General features: G+C 40.4%; 1 protein-coding gene across 1 annotated transcript in view; it reads left to right on the top strand.

Moving 5' to 3' along the window:
* Positions 1 to 644: 644 nt before the first annotated feature.
* Positions 645 to 19,672, top strand: part of LOC145408720 (G-protein coupled receptor moody-like) — a 225,030-nt gene continuing 206,002 nt past the window's right edge. The window contains exon 1 of the mRNA XM_080279384.1: positions 645 to 1,151. Coding sequence (XP_080135510.1) covers positions 645 to 1,151 — 507 coding nt within the window. The remainder of the gene's footprint in view (positions 1,152 to 19,672) is intronic.

Genomic DNA, 19,672 nt, shown 5'->3' with positions numbered 1-19,672 from the left:
CGCTCTGATCTTATGGTGGAAGCAAGCAGTGAAATTTTGAGCAACAAATTAGCTTCGTGGATTATTATTACTAAGACCCTTAGCTTTAAATTTCAGCTCAAAGAAAAACAAGGAAAAAGCATCAATCGCATGGCCCTCTGTTTAGGTATATATGAGTAGTGAATTTCAGACGGGTGAACAAGTTACATGAAATTCCAGCACTATGAATCCCAGCACAGAATGTAAGGCTACAGAAACGCTTCCTTGGGTTCAAAATATTGGGAAATCCAGCACTAAAAATTCGGTGAAGAACTAAAGAATATGAGGAACTCTGTAATCTTTTTACTCTAACGTATCCTAATTTTGCCATCTCTCCATCTTGAGTGTTAAGTTGTAGCGGTAGATAAATATCTGAATATAATGTTAGTCAAGAAGTGCCATGGAAAGGATGTGCAGTTACAGTATTATCTTTTCCTGCCACTGAACTACGGGAAATAAACTGCAAATTGATGAAAATCTGGGCCAGGTTAAGTTGAAAGAACTATAGCTGAAAATCTGCGGGAAGACTGAGAATATACTGAACACCAACCGTGAAATCGTAAAGACTGGAATGATGAGGAGCACAGAAAGCTCACTGGGGGAACGTGACCCTGGCTGAACACAACATGACCCACCTCGACACAGCATCGACCACCACAGAGTCTGAGGTCAGGCAAGGTCAGGGCATATTAGGGGGACTAATATGCTCTGCTGGGGGAGTCAGTGGAGGCAGGAGGAGGCAGGGAGTTGAGGAGAAAGTGGGGGAGAACGCTGAAGAACAAAGCTCGACATCCATCTTCAACCAGGTCCTCTCTTTCACCCTAAACTCTGGAAAAGGCTCAGGTCTCCCAGAAGCCGTCAGTAACCCATCTGACGCAGATGGAGAAGTAGGTTCAAGTGGGACAGTTCTTATCCTCGGAGACCAGGAGACCGTCTATCTCTCCTCCTTGGCGCACAACTTCAGCCTCCAGATCTCCTCCTCAAGCAATGAGTCTTTAAGAGAAGCGCCCCAGCTCTTCGCCGACTACCCTCCCCACCTGCTGGACTTTGCCGTGTTCTGCTGCGTCCTCTTCATCGTTGTCGGCGTCCCAGCCAACCTCATCACCATCATCGCCCTCGTCAACTGCAAAAAGGTACGACCCACATTTATTTCCCCCCTCCCTCTTAGATCAAGAATTTTGTTTTTCATCCTCTTACATTGTTTCTTCGTCACAGTCTAAGTTTTCCTCACAAGTTTTTTTCCCCTCAGGTTAATCTTGGCCTTTCTTTATTACTCCACAGAGGAGGCTGGTGTATGATTGCAAATTTTTTAATTTTGTATAATATTATTTTCTTTCAGCATTAAAGTTTTCACTCGTAATTTTCCCTGATTGCAACTTTCTCCAGTTCGTGTCTCTCTCTCTCTCTCTCTCTCTCTCTCTCTGGGGAGGGGGAAAGTGTCATTTTTTCACATCACTACTAGTGTCTGCATCAGATGTGGGAAGGTAAGTGTATATTTGTGGATTTCATATATCTTAAATTTTTTCCTTAAAGAGTTTTTCCGTTCCATATTATATACATAACAACAATTTCTATTTAAAAATTATGGGGTTCTTATATTGTAATTATGGTGTTACCCAAAGTTTGTTTACTTAATAAATTACACCTTCCCTCCCTTTCTGTTTACCTATTTCCTTCCTTTTCCCTTTCTCCTTTCTCCTTTGTCATCTCAATATTTCCTTCCTTTCTTCTATTCTCAGTTTTTTCCCTCCCTCCTTCCTTCTTCCCTCCCATTGATTCCTTTTTTTTTTTTCACTACTTCCTCTCTATGTATTCCACCCTTACTTCCATCCATCCATCCATCCATCCAACTACCCATCCATCCAATCAACCATCCATCCATCCAATCAACCATCCATCCAACCACCCATCTATCCAATCAACCATCCATCCATCCAATCAACCATCCATCCATCCATCCATCCATCCATCCAACCACCCATCCATCCAATCAACCACCCATCCACCCAATCAACCATCCATCCATCCACCCACCCATCCATCCATCCATCCATCCATCCTCTTTTCCTTCCTTCCCTCCTACAATCTTTCCTTCCTTCCTTCCTTCCGTCCTTCCTTTCTTCCTTCTCTGTCTCCTGATTTTCTTTACTATTAATAACTTTGTCTCCCTCATTAACCTCTCCTCGTTTCTTTTCTTGACTTTTTTCTCTTCCCTTGCGTCTGATTGCTCTCTCTCTCTCTCTCTCTCTCTCTCTCTCTCTCTCTCTCTCTCTCTCTCTCATATTCCTTCCTTTATTTAAATTATTTATCAAATCATGTTAGTATGCCTTTATTCATTGTTATCTCCATTTCTTCTTCCTCCCCTTTTCATTTCTCCTCCTCCTCCTCCTCCTCCTCCTCCGCCTATGTGGAAGGAGAATAATGTTTTGCGAGCATACACCTAAATTTTGCAGCATCGGAGAGAGAGAGAGAGAGAGAGAGAGAGAGAGAGAGAGAGAGAGAGAGAGAGAAAATTGCAGCTGAATACTGAATCACCTGTCAGGACTCCATATTATAAATACAATTAATTATAGAAAACATGATAGATAGATAGATAAATAGATAGATAGACAGAGCACCAGGCAAGCCTGGGAATGGGAAATGATCTTGCAGTTGTAACTGAGGAAATGTTGACAATACACAGGAAGTAGCAAGTCAGGTGATGATATAGGTAGTGTGTCAGCGAGATAGCATACGAACAATGCATAGTGACCATACACACACATACACACATACTCACACACAGGTTTCTAGAACTTTCCAACCACAGTGTAAGACACGTGACACGACCCCTGCTACACCAGAATTTAGGAAGCAGAGCTCAGAAGGAGACAGGCCATAGAACCGGCAGGTAGTAGGGAGAATGGCTTAGCAACATGGAAGAGAGAGAGAGAGAGAGAGAGAGAGAGAGAGAGAGAGAGAGCGAGACAGGGAAGTAGATAGCGGGACTCTACTTTATACTTCACTCGTGTGTGAGAGACTTTGTTAATATATCCAAGACAAACAAAAATAGTCCCATACTATTCTTTACCTCTCCTGTCATTGGATGACAAAAGGGAACCAAGATTATCTACTTACAAAACTACTCAAGTATAACAACCGCTCGTCCACAAGTCTAATATAATGTATAACTGATCTACAAAACATCACTACAAAGAACTTGCAAAGTTATTGTGAGATATGGCGGCAGCGAACATATGAACCTCGTCTACGAATCTACAGTGAATTCCTACAAAATATCAAGATTGAAAACAAAAAATACCTCTCACAACCAACAACTCACAACCAGCTCCTGACAGTATTCTCTCCAACCCCCCCTCCGTCTCCACGATCATCACGCTGATTTAGAAGTGATCGGACGACGTCTTGCCAGTAGTTTAACAAAATACTGGTACAAACAATCTTGCAATTTCTACGACGAACCAACGAACTACAACCATCTACAATCAACTACAAGTACCAACTCCACGAGTCGTCTGTATAATAATCTACATGCACCTACAAGTAACGACAGTCTTCATCCCACAGCGAGTAAATTACAATTAAAAAAAAAACACACGAATACCTCGAGAAAGAAAAACAAAACAAACAAACGAGGAGTGAGACACGACTCACAACTCACAACCACCAGACCTCACCCTCCTCTCTCTGCTACATCCACCCAACCTCCACCGCTGATGCAGGAGTGAAGAGGTCAAGACGACGAAGCAAATACCAAGCCCATATTCACAACTCATCTTACTCATCTTCACTCAAGTTACTCATCGCTACTCATTTACTCACCGCAGCTACCAGTATGGGAAGTCGACGTCACCATACGTGTGCTGAGACGACGCCAAGCCGTGTGTCTGACACTGCACAACACGTCAATCAACCCGTGAAGAACAACGCTATCACCACGTGCAACACCAGTCACACCATTTCCACCACGGTAAAAATTAGTGAGTTACATAGTTACTTCATTCATACGATACACAGTGATAGACACAGTGATAGACAACACATTTTGCACAAACATATAAAACCTGCTGTATAATTACAACTTAAATTCATATACCTACTTCAGTTATCATCATAATTCAATCATTAAATACTTGCACCAACAATAAATATGCTACACTGTATATATTCATTCATTTATTATAACAGTTATTTACTACCAACGAGTGTTACCATTTATACCTACATAAAATACGTGTTGCATACATACAACTATACATTATTACATCTACAAAGTAATAAAGACAATATACCATCACAGTTACTCAGTGAGCGATTAAAAGAACTGTATTAAACATTTATTAATTAAAGCTACCTTGTGGAAACAGATAAATTAAGTTACAAGGAAAACCAGAAAAAAAAATGGCCAACACAAATGACGTTAGCAAGAATGAACATCTTCAACACAATCGTGAAGACAATGATTTCCACACAGTGCTGACACATATATTGCCCACGATAGGTACAAGTGAAGAACAAGTCAGTGTATATAGTTAATACTGTATATAGTGTATATATATTTTTTATATAAAATAACAAAATATGGGCCTATATAATATCATTTTCAGTAATATGTGTGCAATATAAACTAAACCTTAAAAAAAGGGTCCCAAGGAAATTAGCCAGCAATTATGCAACCTCGAACAACACCGAAAAAGCGTACACAAACGAAGAAAAACAAACTAGAGAAAATCAATACATACACACACACAAAAAAAAAGAGAAAAAAAAATACAGTACGATCACATAACAAGCAAATGAAAATACGCGTATGTGTTCCTACAAATGCCAAAATACCACATAAACTTATACAAGTGAAACAAAAAGCAAATTGTTTTCTCCACAAGCTAGTGGCATGGCACATCATCGACCGCAGCATGACCGGATTCAGTGTCAGGACTGCAGTTATTACAATTATGTAACTACAAACGATATGTAACTACAAACAATATGTAACAATTATGTAACAGTTGCATTAACAAGATGCAACTTTTATGTAACTTTAACTACAATTATAAGGCCAACACAATTATGTAACAGTTGCATTAACAAAATGTAACTACAATTATAAGACCAACACAATTATGTAACAGTTGCATTAACAAGATGTAACTTTTATGTAACTTTAACTACAGTTATAAGGCCAACACAATTATGTAACAATTGCATTAACAAAATGTAACTACAGTTATAAGGCCAACACAGTTATGCATTACCACAATATTATGTAACAATTCATAAAATATTACAATTATGTATTACTACAATGTTACTACAATGTAACAATTTCAATACATTTGTGTAACAATTCACACTGTTACAATTATGTATTACCACAATGTTACTACAATATTATGTAAAATCATACAATTTTACCACAATTCTGTATTACCAGAATCATCATACAAGTTAGGTGAAATCTTAGACATTACTAAAGGGAAAACTCAGTATGTAATGTAATAACCTAGCAGTATTACCATTGCACAATTTTATGCGTATGTCTGTTATACATACACATCTTACAAAATGTCATACAACAACCATTGCATTTATTCAAGTATGTATACAACTTGTTTAAAATGGAATATTACTGGATCAGTACAATATTATCATGAATATTATATGTATACAATATTATTATCAATATTATGTACTAATAGATTAGCATATGTCAATGATGATTGCTGTTGGAGGACCTCCAGTACGTGGCCGAGCAGTGTCAGGACTACATATTATAAATACAATTAATCATAGAAAACATGATAGATAGATAGATAAATAGATAGATAGACAGAGCACCAGTCAAGCCTGGGAATGGGAAATGATCTTGCAGTTGTAACTGAGGAAATGTTGACAATACACAGGAAGTAGCAAGTCAGGTGATGATATAGGTAGTGTGTCAGCGAGATAGCATACGAACAATGCATAGTGACCATACACACACATACACACATACTCACACACAGGTTTCTAGAACTTTCCAACCACAGTGTAACACACGTGACACGACCCCTGCTACACCAGAATTTAGGAAGCAGAGCTCAGAAGGAGACAGGCCATAGAACCGGCAGGTAGTAGGAAGAAGGGCTTAGCAACATGGAAGAGAGAGAGAGAGACAGGGAGGTAGCTAGCGGGACTCTACTTCACTCGTGTGTGAGAGACTTTGTTAATATTTCCAAGACAAATAAAAATAGTCCCATACTATTCTTTACCTCTCCTGTCATTGGATGACAAAAGGGAACCAAGATTATCTACTTACAAAACTACTCAAGTTTAACAACCGCTCGTCCACAAGTCTAGTATATATATATATATCTATTCTACAAAACTCCACTACAAGAAGCTACAAAGTTATTGTGAGATTTATAATTCACAGGAAATAACTCTTGCAGAACATTGCCATTCGCTTAATAATCCGTAGGAAATCCTCATTATTATTTCGCCCTTTTCATTTCTGATGTAATATTAACACTCAGGCTCCTATAGGTCACCCTTTGTTGAATAAAATCGTCTGAGGTTACATGAGATACTGAGGTTACATGACATAAAGCATAAGATACTACCAGACCATGATAATATTAAAGGTACAAGTATTACCACTCTCAGGCATCCATGACTCGCTCTGATTTAAGGAAAATAAGGTGGCAAAGGTTCACAAACAGTTCTAGAGTTGTCCTTACCATGAGAAGATCGATGGTACCAGTATTTACACTCTCAGCTCCCTTGCACACTGTAAACTGAATGCATTAGTCTAGAGTAAATAGTATAAAAATCTAGACTTGTTCCAACCATCAGAAGGGCGATTTTCTCATGATCACCCGTCAATTACTTTCGTACAGTAAGTTCAGACGATCCTAATCAGCTTAGAGGGTCATAGGAGCCTTAAGGAGTTGCCACTGTCTCATTCACCCCTGCCAAAGACGTGACAGCTTTAATATTCCATCATAGCCAACGCCAGACGATTTTATTCAGCTGAGAGTAAGTCCTGGGAGCATGAGTGTTAAATGAGATAATTATTTGCTTTACAGCTGAGTATTGGACTAACTTTTTTTCCACTAAGCGAACAGTAATATAAAGAGAAACCTGTCCGATTGTAAATGCTTGTTTATTGGCACCCAGAGAGAGAGAGAGAGAGAGAGAGAGGATGAAGACATGCAGACAGATAGACATAAAAACAGACGGACAAACAGAAAGGCGGACAGACAGACGAATAGACACTGACACAGGCGGACAGACACAGAGGACAGGCAACGATGATGAGGTAAGATGACGTTAGGTGAAGGTCAGTGTCCCTCCCTTATTATGGTTCCATAGATCACCTAGAAAACCACCTTCAGTCAGTCATCATCATCATCATCATAATCATTTAACACCTTCAGTCACATCATCTTTTCTTTACTCAGTTAACTATCATCATCTGTATCATCATTATCATCATTATCATAGCAAGTAGTAGTAGTAGTAGTAGTAGTAGTAGTAGTAGTAGTAGTAGCATTTGTTGATTTAACTAACACTTTCCTCAGGTTATTTTTCTGTTACTCATTTTAATATCCTTGGCACAGTGACGTTAGGCGCCAGGTGGTGTAATGGTTAGAACGCCCCTGTCGGAGTGACGGTCTTGTATAGGTTCCATCCCTAAGACGTGACTGTTGGTTTTCGACCCTGTAAGGCAGTGGTTCCCCTAACCCATGGTCGCAAATCAAATGAAGGCCGCAAGGATGCTGCTGAGGGTCGCGGGATGGTTTGAAAAAAAAAAATAATAATAATAATCTATCTATCTATCTATATACCTAGGCTGCTTCCCCCAAGGAAAGGGAGGTAGCCGAGACAGGACGACTCACTCTCCATTTACTCATCCATTCAAACACATTCATTCGCATCTTAGCCCCAAAGGGGAGAACGGACAGATCCTCACCGCATCACACCGCACAAGGGTCAACTGCGCAATGCAAGCAGTGACATCCACAGCAGGGCCCGACAGCAGAACTGGTTTACCCCTGCCACATCATAACAGACCCATCCCCTTACCCGCACCTGACCTGACTAGCTGATCAGACCAAATGCGGGAGAATATCCCCTCAGGGCTGCGTCATCACTTATTCATTCACAATTTCTCTCCATTTATTTCTGTCACGCACAGCCACTCTTCCTTGCTCAACAGACATCCCTCTCGCATCCAGCGCTCTCTTCACACTGTCCATCCATCCTATTCGTGGTCTTCTCCTCTCAGTCTTACACCTCTCACATCAGATCTAGTTATCTTTTTCACCAATCGCTCATTATCCATTCTCTCCATGTGCCCAAACCATTGCAACACCCTCTGCTCAACTCTACCAGCCATCTCCCGAACAACTCCAGTTCTCCTTCGCACTTCATCATTTTCGCACTCGATCCATACGCGTCACTCCACACATACTCCTCAGACATCTCATCTCCATTACATTCAAACTTTTCCTCTCTGCTACACCCATATTCCATGTTTCAGCCCCATATAACGCAGTCGGTACCACAACACCCTCATACAGCCTTCTCTTTACATCCATTCTAAGCGAACGACATTTAAACACTTTTTTCATTCCTCCCAGCACCTTTCCTACTTCATTAATTCTAAACTTCACTTCTGCATCTATTCTTCCATCCACAGCAACATGTGACCCTAGATATTTAAAACAATCTACCTCCTCAAGCAACTCACCATTCAAAACTATATTCATCCCCCTACCATCTATCAACCTCCTACACTTCATCACTTTACTCTTATTCTCATTTACTTTCAATTTCCTCCTTTCACACACCCTTCCAAACTCCTCTACCAACTGTCTCAATTTCTCCTCTGAATCAGTCACTAATGCAGTATCATCTGCAAACAGCAGTTGCTTCAGATTCCACTCTCCTCCATCAACATTTACCAGACTCAGACCACCTAAAACTCTTGCATTCACCTCCCTTACAACACCATCCATGTAAATATTAAACAACCAAGGCGACATCACACATCCCTGTCGCAGCCCCACTCTCACGGGAAACCAATCACTCACGGCATTTCCCACTCTTACACACGCTCTACTATTTACATAAAAACTTTTCACCCCTTTTAGTAACCTACCATCAAGTCCATACAATCGTAAAACAGTCCACAAAGCCTCCCTATCAATTCTATCATACGCTTTCTCTAAATCCATAAATGCCCAAAACACATCCTTGCCTTTCGCTAAATACTTTTCACACACTTGTCTCACAGCAAACACCTGATCAACGCATCCCCTCCCTCTCCTAAAGCCACACTGCTCATCACTAATCACTCCCTCTGTACCCTCTCTAACTCTCATAATTAACACTCTACCATACACTTTACCTAAAACACTCAACAGACTTATACCCCTAAAGCTAGTACATTCACATTACTTATCACCCTTGCCTTTATACAACGGGACCACACAAGCACTTGCCCAGTCAATTGGCACCATACATTTATCAAAGCACAGATTCAATAATCTTACTAACCAGTCAACAATATCACTCCACCACCCTTCAGGCATTCCACAGCACACCCATCCATACCTGCAGCTTTCCCTGTTTTCATCTCCTTTACTGCCTTCTCCACTTCCTCCTTCGTGATCAAAGAATCATTCAACTCTCCCAACACATTTATTCCTTGCACCCTTCTATCTGCCACAATCTCAGCCACCTTTTCCTCCTCTACATTTAACAATCTTTCAAAATACTCTCTTCCTTACTGCATCCATCTCAATTAACATCCTTCCATCCTCTGCTTTTACTCGTTCTTCCTTCCCAGACTCTCCCTTTCGCACCCTTTTCACCTCCTTCCAAAACATTTTCTTATTCTGTTGAAAATTCTCTGTCAGCCGCCTACCCCACCTCTCATCTGCTGCCACTTTAGCATCACGCACAGCCCTTCTCGCTCTATTCCTCTTTTCCTTATACCTTTCATATGACATCTCATCCTTCCTCTGCAGCCACACTTCATATGCAAGTCTCTTCTCAGCCACAGCCATACTTACTTCCTCGCACCACCATTCACTTCCTTTTCTTACACCACCACCCACACGTCTCACACCACACACCTCTTCTGCATGCTCCACCACAGCACTCTTAAACAACTGCCATTCCTCCTCCACACTGCCATTTTCCCGATCTTTCACTGCGTTTCACTCATCTTTCAATTTCTCCTGATACTCTATCTTTTTCTCTCTTTTATCCAACTCACTCACTTTCAAAACCTCCCTGCCACACCTAACCCTCCTAGCTCTCACCCATCTCTTAATAATAATAATAATGAAAAAATAAACTTTAAAAGGTTAAAAGTATACAACGGTGAAAATTTATTTGCATCACAGTTTTGAAATGTAAAGCGTCATTCTCTCGAACAGGAAAATAGTTGTGAATAATAAAAAAAAGATAAATGTATAAAAACTCCTGACGTATTCGAGGCGGCTGGAGTCTGACGCAATCGCAGTATCGTTTCATATTCACTTCTGGCGTTGCTGTGCTGGATGACTGTCGTGCTGTGATTCGCAGCTATCATAACGCAAGTTTTGTTTACCTCTTACTTTTGCGTATGTACTGTGATTTGCCAAGCTAATTCATGAGTAGAATAGCCGTTTAATAGTATAATTGAGGAAACAGCTTAAGCCTGGTAATTTTCACTCAAAGAAGGAAAACTTTATTTTATGACTGGTGTGATGATGTTGGTAAATTCTACTTGAGTGTTTTTTACAAAGTTATTATCATTGAGTATGCGGATGAGCGTTTGTGAGGAAGTGAGACAAGTAGGCCTACTGTATGTGATAGAACAGAGTATGGTGCAGAGATGGAGTACTGGTATTCAGTATTCGTCTCCAATGCATTCGAGTATTTATGTTTATTTGTCTTCGAATTATTCTTATAACATGGTATTTACATTTACATTAAAATTCATAGGTAGAGTACTTGTAGTCGTCTAATTATTATATATATAATTTGACGAATGGTCGCAGATTCGATATCACAAGGGTTCATTCATGAAGCAGCGTCATAGTTGCCAGTCAAAAGTTTGTTTTTCTCTGCCTGCCTAAGTTGGCAATAAATTACGTTTACATGAAGTTGTGTCATTCATTTTCTTCGATCAGCATAAGAATTATTGAACTTTGTTAATTATTAGACAAGTATAATTCAGTAAAATATATTACTAAATTTTACTTTAAGCTGTTCATTGCATTTTACACAATAAATTTTATTGGATGAAACTGAATGAAAATAAACTGGAAATATATTTCCGTCCTGAAGGTCGCCAGGCCATAAAAGTTCCATGTTCAGGGTCGCGGCCAAAAAAGTTTGGGAAACACCGCTCCAATGCCATCCAGGGAGGTAGGCTGGTCATCTACCCTTAAATGTACTGTACTGCGTCAGCCTAGCCTCGGACCCCTACCCTTAAACTAGACAACATAGAACTTAATCTGAAACTGAATTCCGGGCATAGGCGTGGCAGCCCGATCCCTAAGGCCGAGTAAAAAGGAAACGGAACTGGAGAAAATAAGTGAAAAGTCTTCTAACTTCCACTCCAACTTTTTCTTAACTTACTCAATTTCCCTGCCTCCTCCTCCTCCTCCTTTATTTATCACTTTGCTTCCTCTCTTTTTATTGTTTTTCTCATTCGCTCTTGCCCACGTCTCTCTCTCTCTCTCTCTCTCTCTCTCTCTCTCTCTCTCTCTCTCTCTCTCTCTCTCTCTCTCACACACACACACACACACACACACACACACACACACACACACACACACACACACACACACACACACACACACACACACACACACACACACACAATAACATCGCCAGTCCTGAAGGCCTACAATACTGGGAGAAAACCGAGTTGTGGATTTGGTGAGATGAAGGAAGAGAAATAAAGATAGAGGAGGAAAAGAAGAGAGAGAGAGAGAGAGAGAGAGAGAGAGAAAGTCAATATCGAATAATAAGACTAAAAAGGAATTTCAAAAGCGAATGCGAGAATAGCTTCAGTTTATTGGAGTATAGCCGTCCAGGTCGTGTGTGTGTGTGTGTGTGTGTGTGTGTGTGTGTGTGTGTGTGTGTGTGTGTGTGTGTGTGTGGTAATGCAACATGGGAATAAGACACAAACGCTGCTACGATAGGATTATAATGATGTTTCGGTCAGAGACAAGTAATAATAATTGTATTGATCAATCAATCAATCAATCATTTCCTGTGGCACCCTCGGGGATGCATAGGGCCTCGATGAACTCACACCACCACATCCTATCTTGTGCTAACTCCTCAAGATCTCCCCAACAGTCATCTCCAGCTTCCCGTCTCATTGTCCTCACCCACGTCTCTTTTGGCTTTCCTCTACCTCTCCTACCAAGTGCCAACCACCCTGGTGTACCTCGTACTATTCCCTGTCTCCTATACACATGTCCTAGCCACTTCCATCGTGAGAATCTAACATATTCATCGACCGGCTGCACTCCCGTTATTTCTCTAATTCTACTATTTGGTATCCTTTCCCACCACTTAACTCCTAATATTCTTCTAAGTGCTTTTCTTTCAAACACCAAGAATTTATTTTCCATAGTCACTGTGCTGTACCAAGACTCGTGTCCATAAATTAGGATACTCCTAACCATTACCTTATAAAGTTTGATTTTTGTATGCACAGAAAAATTGTTATTATTCCAAATATTTTTAAGCATTCCCATTGCCTGATTAGCCTTCTTTAACCTTTCTTCGTATTCAAAGTTCAAAGAACCATCCTTGGCTAAATAAGTACCTAAATATTTAAACCTATCAACTTGCTTTACAACCATACCTCCAACTACACATTCCTGCGCGTTTTCCATATTCATATTGATTATTTCAGTTTTTCCACAATTAATAACCAAACCCACCTTGCGACCTTCACTCACCAACCAGTCCAACACTCTCTGCATCTCTTCTGGCCCAACACAAATCAAAACTATATCATCTGCATAATCTAAATCCAAAAGTTTCCTGTTCTCTCCCCAAAGTATACCTGCACCGGTTACTGTTCCCACGCGTTTCATAATGTAATCAATGACCAATATAAATAGTAAAGGCGATAGAACACCACCTTGAATTACTCCAGACTTGACTTCAAACGAATCACTCAGACAACCATCAACCATCACTTTACAAAATGTGTCCTCATGCATGTTCATAATGACCCTCAAAAACTCCTCTGATATTCCATAATGTCTCATGATCTTCCCCATAGTCTCTCTCGAAACACTATCAAAAGCCTTTTCAAAATCAACAAAACAAAGACTTAACGGTACTCTCATTTCATTAACTTGCTGCATCAAATGCCTAACTATAAAGATCTGATCATTGCAACCACGTCCCTTTCTAAAACCAGCCTGTTCATCCCTCAGAATACCCTCAACCACACTCTACTGAAAACTTTCAAAGCTATCGGTGACAAAGAGATTCCCCTCCAATTACCACATTCACTCAGGTCTCCCTTCTTCGGAACTTTAACAATTACACCATTCTTCCAAACTGATGGTAGTAACCCCGTCACCCATATCTTATTGAATAGCTTGGTCAAGATCATTATTAATCTATCCCCCTCCACTTTAAACATTTCCGGAAATAAACCATCCTCCCCTGGTGCCTTATTATTCTTTAACTGTTTTACTGCTTTCTCCACTTCTGCAAGCCTCAACTCTCCTGTTTCTATATTTAAATCTTCCTGAGCAGACGGTATATCCTCTTCTGGTAGTATTGGTCTGTTAAGAACTGTCTCAAAATGCTCTTTCCATCTATTTTTAATATCTCCATCTTTGGTCAATAAATTTCCTTCCCTGTCTCTAACTGGTATTTCCTTGCGTTTACCTGCATTACCACTCAGTTTTCTAATCGATTCATATGCTATTCTTTGACTCTGTCCATCATTTTTGTTTATTAAGATTTCAGTCTCTGCAACCTTTTCATCCACACACCTTCTTTTATCTCTCCTAGCTAACCTTCTTACTTCTGAATTCAAACTCCAGTACGCAGCTCTTGCTAATTCAATCTCTCGTTCATCAACGCATTGCATCTCACTCCTCAATTTAGCCTCACCTCTCTTTTTTATCATATCCCACGTTTCCTCTGATATCCATTTCTTTCTCCTGAATCTATGTCTCCTTCCAATCGTACATTCAGCAGTCTCATGCAAAACTTTGCTCACATCCTCCCACATCTCATCTACACTTCTCTCCCCCTCTTCCAACGTTTCCAACACCAAAAACCTATTTCTTCATTCTAATCTGAATTCCTCCTTTTCTTCTCCTTCCCTTCTAAGCTTAACAATATCGTATCTACCAACACCAGATTTTTCCTTCTTCTGATTTTTAAGTTTAAACCTTATTTTTGCAATGCTGAGTTGATGGTCACTACCAATATCCGCTCCCCGTTTAACATGAACATCTAGCAGAGAACTTCTATGCCTCCTACTGGTAGCGATGTGATCAATCTGATTTTTATATTTTCCACACGGCGACACCCAAGTTGTCTTGCGTATATTGCAATGCTGAAAGAGTGTGCACCCGATGACTAAGTCATTTGCTAGACAGAAGCTTCCAAACCTCACTCCGTTTTCACTCATCCTACTACAAATTCCCATCTTACCCATACATGCCTCAAATCCCTCATTTGAACAGCCCATTACTGCATTAAAGTCTCCAACGCAGATCAAAACATCATGTCTAGGTACCCTTCCTACTCCTTCTTGCAACTTTTCATAAAATGTGTCTTTCCTTTCATCGAGTGCATCATTAGTAGGTGCATAACACACAAACAGACTGATGTTGCCATGATTTGATTTAAACCGTGCGTATAACAATCGCTCATCTATAGGATCCCACTCACATAAAGCCTTATTTGCCTTACAACCCAGCAACAATCCTACTCCCTGATAATGCATTCCGTCCTGTCGGCCAGATATCAATAAACGTATACCATCCTCCAAATCCAACATATCGACTCCAGTTAATCTAGTTTCTGTCAGAGCACAAATATCAAGTCCATAATTTTGAAAAACCTTCACTAACTCATCGATTTTACCGTCATGATTTAGTGTTCTCACATTCCAGTTACCAATTTTAATTGTATTTTTTGCATTAACAAAGGAATTAGATTGTAATTGAGGCAACCGTGAGATTCTTAGCACCCCCTGCCCATTTAAGGGCTGCACGGGACTGGGGGCCATTATTGTTCTTTCAGAGTCCATCAAGGTTTCTTTGGCTAACTTCCTGAACACCTCGCCATTGTGTTGCAGTCGCAGTAGGCAGCTAACTTGCCTGATTGCCCACACCCGAAAGACCCAGCTATGCTGTAGCCAGTCACGTGCCGGCATGCTTACCAGCCATTTCACTCCCAAGGAGTTCCTCTGCCTGAGAAAGCAACCACCCCCCTGCTCCCGAGGGCTTTTGATCTGTGTAGGTTGAGGGCGATCACTCCCTCACTAGCCATATACAGTGTATATACAGTGTATAGGCTACACTCACCTATTGATAACAGAAGTAATAATAATACTGGCGTGAAAAGTTATAATAATAATAACGGTGAGATTCAGAAAAAATAGTAATTAAAAAAAATGATAATACAGTAGTAAAGATAATAATAAAAATAACAGCAATATCAATAATATTATTATTATTATTATTACTACTACTACTACTACTACTACTACTACTACTACTACTAGTTATCATAATAATGATGATCAAGATTATGGTGATGGTGATGATGATAATGATAGTAGGTAGAAGCAATGCCATGCCACAGCAAACCCTCTCATGTGTGGGGAGGCTCCCCACATACAGCTCTTCTCAATAGGGTGGAGTCAAAAGCTTTTCGTCTCATTAACTCTCCTCCTCTTACTGGCTCCCTTCAATCTCTGTCTCTTCACCACACTGTTGCTTCTTTATCTCTTTTCTATCGCTGCTTCAATGGTCACTGCTCCTCTGAACTGTCTGCTTGCATCCCTCCACATCTTCGAAGGGCGCATAGCACCCGTCTGGCAACAAACTCTCATCCTTTTTCTGTCCAACTCTCTAATGCAAGAGTTACATGCTACTTCCAGTCCTTCATTTATGCAACAGGTCAACTCTGAAACTGTCTCCCTCTGTCTGTGTTTCCTACTTCCCATGATCTCCAGTCTTTCAAACGCAGTGTGTCCAGGCATCGTGAAATGAACGGATCTTGAATTTGGCTCTCTGTTGTATTTTGTTATTTCTTGGTAGGAACAGTTTGCGGGTTCCTGGCCCTTGGTTCCATCTCCCTTGCATTAAAAAAAAAAATGTCCCCGGCAGTCATTTTAGTGCTGACGTGTAAACACAACAAGATATCTAGTCAAAGCTGTCACATATCACATTTGGAGTAAACCGGGTAAAAAATTACGATTTTATGCCCATTTGAAATTATAGGCCCGACCCACCTGACATCGACCCCCCTACCACTAAGTGGGGGGTGACCCCCCTGATGTAATGAGGCATTTTATAGTATGCAGATTTGAAAGATGCACCTTTAGATTTGGGTTTCATGTCGATATGATGAATTTGAATGGAGTTATGGCGAAAAAACGATTTTTCCCCGTCTTTTTTTTTTTTTTTTTAACTTTTTTTGGCTCTACAGCCTGGACCTTCGCCCAGTTTTGCCCAAAATTTAATCAGGTGATCAGAAGGTCATAACCCATCATCCCTGTAATTTTAGTCAAAATCGCACCAACAGTTTTCGCCTGAAGTTGTTAACAGACAGACAGACAGACAGACAGACAAACATACAAACAGGCAAACAAACAGACAAGCCGAGTGAAAACAGTTCCCGTCCCCTAGCCCCTCCGGGGCTGGGACGGGTGATAATAATAATAATAATAATTATAATTATTATTATTATTATTATAAACTATACTAGAAATAGTGATGATAATTATAATAATAAGGTTGTTGTTGTTGTTGCTCTTCGTCTTCTTCTTCTTCTTCTTATTATTATTATTATTATTATTATTATTATTTGTAGTAGTAGTAGTAGTATAGCAATAATATTAAAATTACAGTAATTCCACCACCACCATTAACAACACCAAAGCCATCACTGATAGTGACAGCCATAAAAATCTTGTCTAAAACATCTGTCTGTCTGTCTGTCTGCCTGTCTGTCTGTCTGTCTGTCTGTCTGTCTGTCTCTCTCTCTCTCTCTCTCTCTCTCTCTCTCTCTCTCTCTCTCTCTCTCTCTCTCTCTCTAAGTATGTAATTTATAATGTCCAACTATTTATTCACTAATTTATTTTTCCCTGTTTGTATGTCTTTCTATCTGTCTGTCATCTAACCATCTGTCTGTCTGTCTGTCTATCAGCTTGTCTTCCTGTCTGTCCGTCGGTAAGTTTCTGTCTAAATAACTCCTTACCTATGTCTGTCTACCTGTCTATATCTATCTGTTTGTTGTGTCTGCCTGTCTAAATATTAGGCCAGCTGCCAATCTATCTCTCTATCTATGTATCTATCACTATCGATTTTTGTCCATATATCAGCTTATTTATCTACATACCCGTCTGTCTATCTATTCATCCATCCATCCATCCATCCATCCATCCATTACTCTGTCTGTCTATCTAACCATATCTGTCTACTTATCACGACAAGAATTTCGCCATTCCTATTTCATGCACTAATCTCAAATTCTCTCTCTCTCTCTCTCTCTCTCTCTCTCCAACTTCGATCGTCAGATCAGGGTTACAAATAGCGACATGCACTGAGGTGAGGGAAAGCCACCACCAGCTGTCGGTTCAACCCCTTCAGCCCATTGACGTATTTTTATTACTCGTCTCCGCTCCGGAGGGGCTCAGGGACGGGTGTTGTTTTCACCCGGTCTGTCTGTCTGTCTGTTAACAACTTTAAGTGAAAACTTCTAGTGCGATTTTGAATAAAATTACACGGATGATGGGCTATGACTTCATCACCTGATTAAAAATTTGGGCCAAATTGGACCAAGGCCCAGGCTGTAGGCACAAAAAAATTAAAAAAAAAAAAAAATCGCCATTACTCCTTGCAGTTCGTAATATGGACATGAAACCAAAACCTAAAGATACATCTTTCAAATCTGCATCCTATAACATGCCTCATTACATCAGGGGGGTCACCCCCTCCCGGGAGCGGTAGGGGGGTCAGTGTCAGGTGAGTTGGGCGTTGAATATTATATGGGCATAAAATCGTTCATTTTCACCCGATTTATTCCAAATTTGATATGTGACATCTTTGACTAGATATCCTGTTGAGTTTATACGTCAGCACTAAAATGACTGCCGGGGACGGGTTTGCTGTGCCTTGGTACTGCTTCTTGTTTCTATATTTTCCACATATTGTGCATGTGATTCTGTTCAATGTAGAACAGTGGTGTAGTATTGTAGTAGTAGTAGTAGTGGTGGCGGTGGTGGTAATAGTAGTAGTAATGGTAGTTTTTGTTGTTGTTATTGTTGCTCTCCCCTGCCTTGTCTGATCAAGCAGACCCGTCGACCTCAGGTATGCAACTGCTCGTACGTAGTTGTCCCATATGTTCCCTACACCGCTGATAATGTGTCTGTGTATTTTAATGAGACATGTGCTGTGCAGTGTTGCATTATGTGTGTTATGTTGTGTGGGTGTATTAGACATGTGCTGTGCAGTGTTGCATTATGTGTGTTATGTTGTGTGGGTGTATTAGACATGTGCTGTGCAGTGTTGCATTATGTGTGTTATGTTGTGTGGGTGTATTAGACATGTGCTGTGCGGTGTTGCATTATGTGTGTTATGTTGTGTGGGTGTATTAGACATGTGCTGTGCAGTGTTGCATTATGTGTGTTATGTTGTGTGGGTGTATTAGACATGTGCTGTGCAGTGTTGCATTATGTGTGTTATGTTGTGTGGGTGTATTAGACATGTGCTGTGCAGTGTTGCATTATGTGTGTTATGTTGTGTGGGTGTATTAGACATGTGCTGTGCAGTGTTGCATTATGTGTGTTATGTTGTGTGGGTATATTCTACAAGCAGGACACGTGTCATGTGATGCCACCCAACCCAAATCTATGCTGGCTGCTGAGGAAGGCTGGCTGATGTCCTGCTCTAAGCCTAGGTAGATAAACTCCATCATATCTATTTTAGGACACCTCTGATGCCTGGATGGAGGGTGGGGGGGAAGTCCTCTTAACCCCCTTCCCTGGCTAGTAGTGTAGTGGTTAATGACAGCTTTATCCACCCCATCCAGGTCTCCCTGTGCTGAATAAAAAGGTCTGGAAATAGCAAGACTTTAGAATACAGTGGCAATACGTCACTTGACTGAGGGGATTAATAGATAAATAGTCGTATGTTAAGAAGCTTTGGGGATTTGATAACGCCTTTCCCTTGGCGATTTATTCTGCATATTACACCTCAGTATTGTTTTGTATGTTATTGATGCACAGTATGTCTTGGCCACTCTTGCATTAAATATGTGGACTAAGTAGCATAGCCCCGGGCCCTTACTTTGCGCATGGCCAGTAAACGAATAGACGGACAGATAGACAATGAAGACATAGATAAACATGGACAGACAGATAGATAGATTTATAGATAGATAGATAGAC

The sequence above is a fragment of the Coenobita brevimanus genome, chromosome 78 (genome assembly GCF_032717465.1).
Source record: "Coenobita brevimanus isolate Jiangsu-jjx chromosome 78, ASM3271746v2, whole genome shotgun sequence".
Classification (NCBI taxonomy): domain Eukaryota; kingdom Metazoa; phylum Arthropoda; class Malacostraca; order Decapoda; family Coenobitidae; genus Coenobita; species Coenobita brevimanus.
Note: the sequence above shows the minus strand (reverse complement) of the source record. Positions and strands in the feature narration are given on the sequence as shown.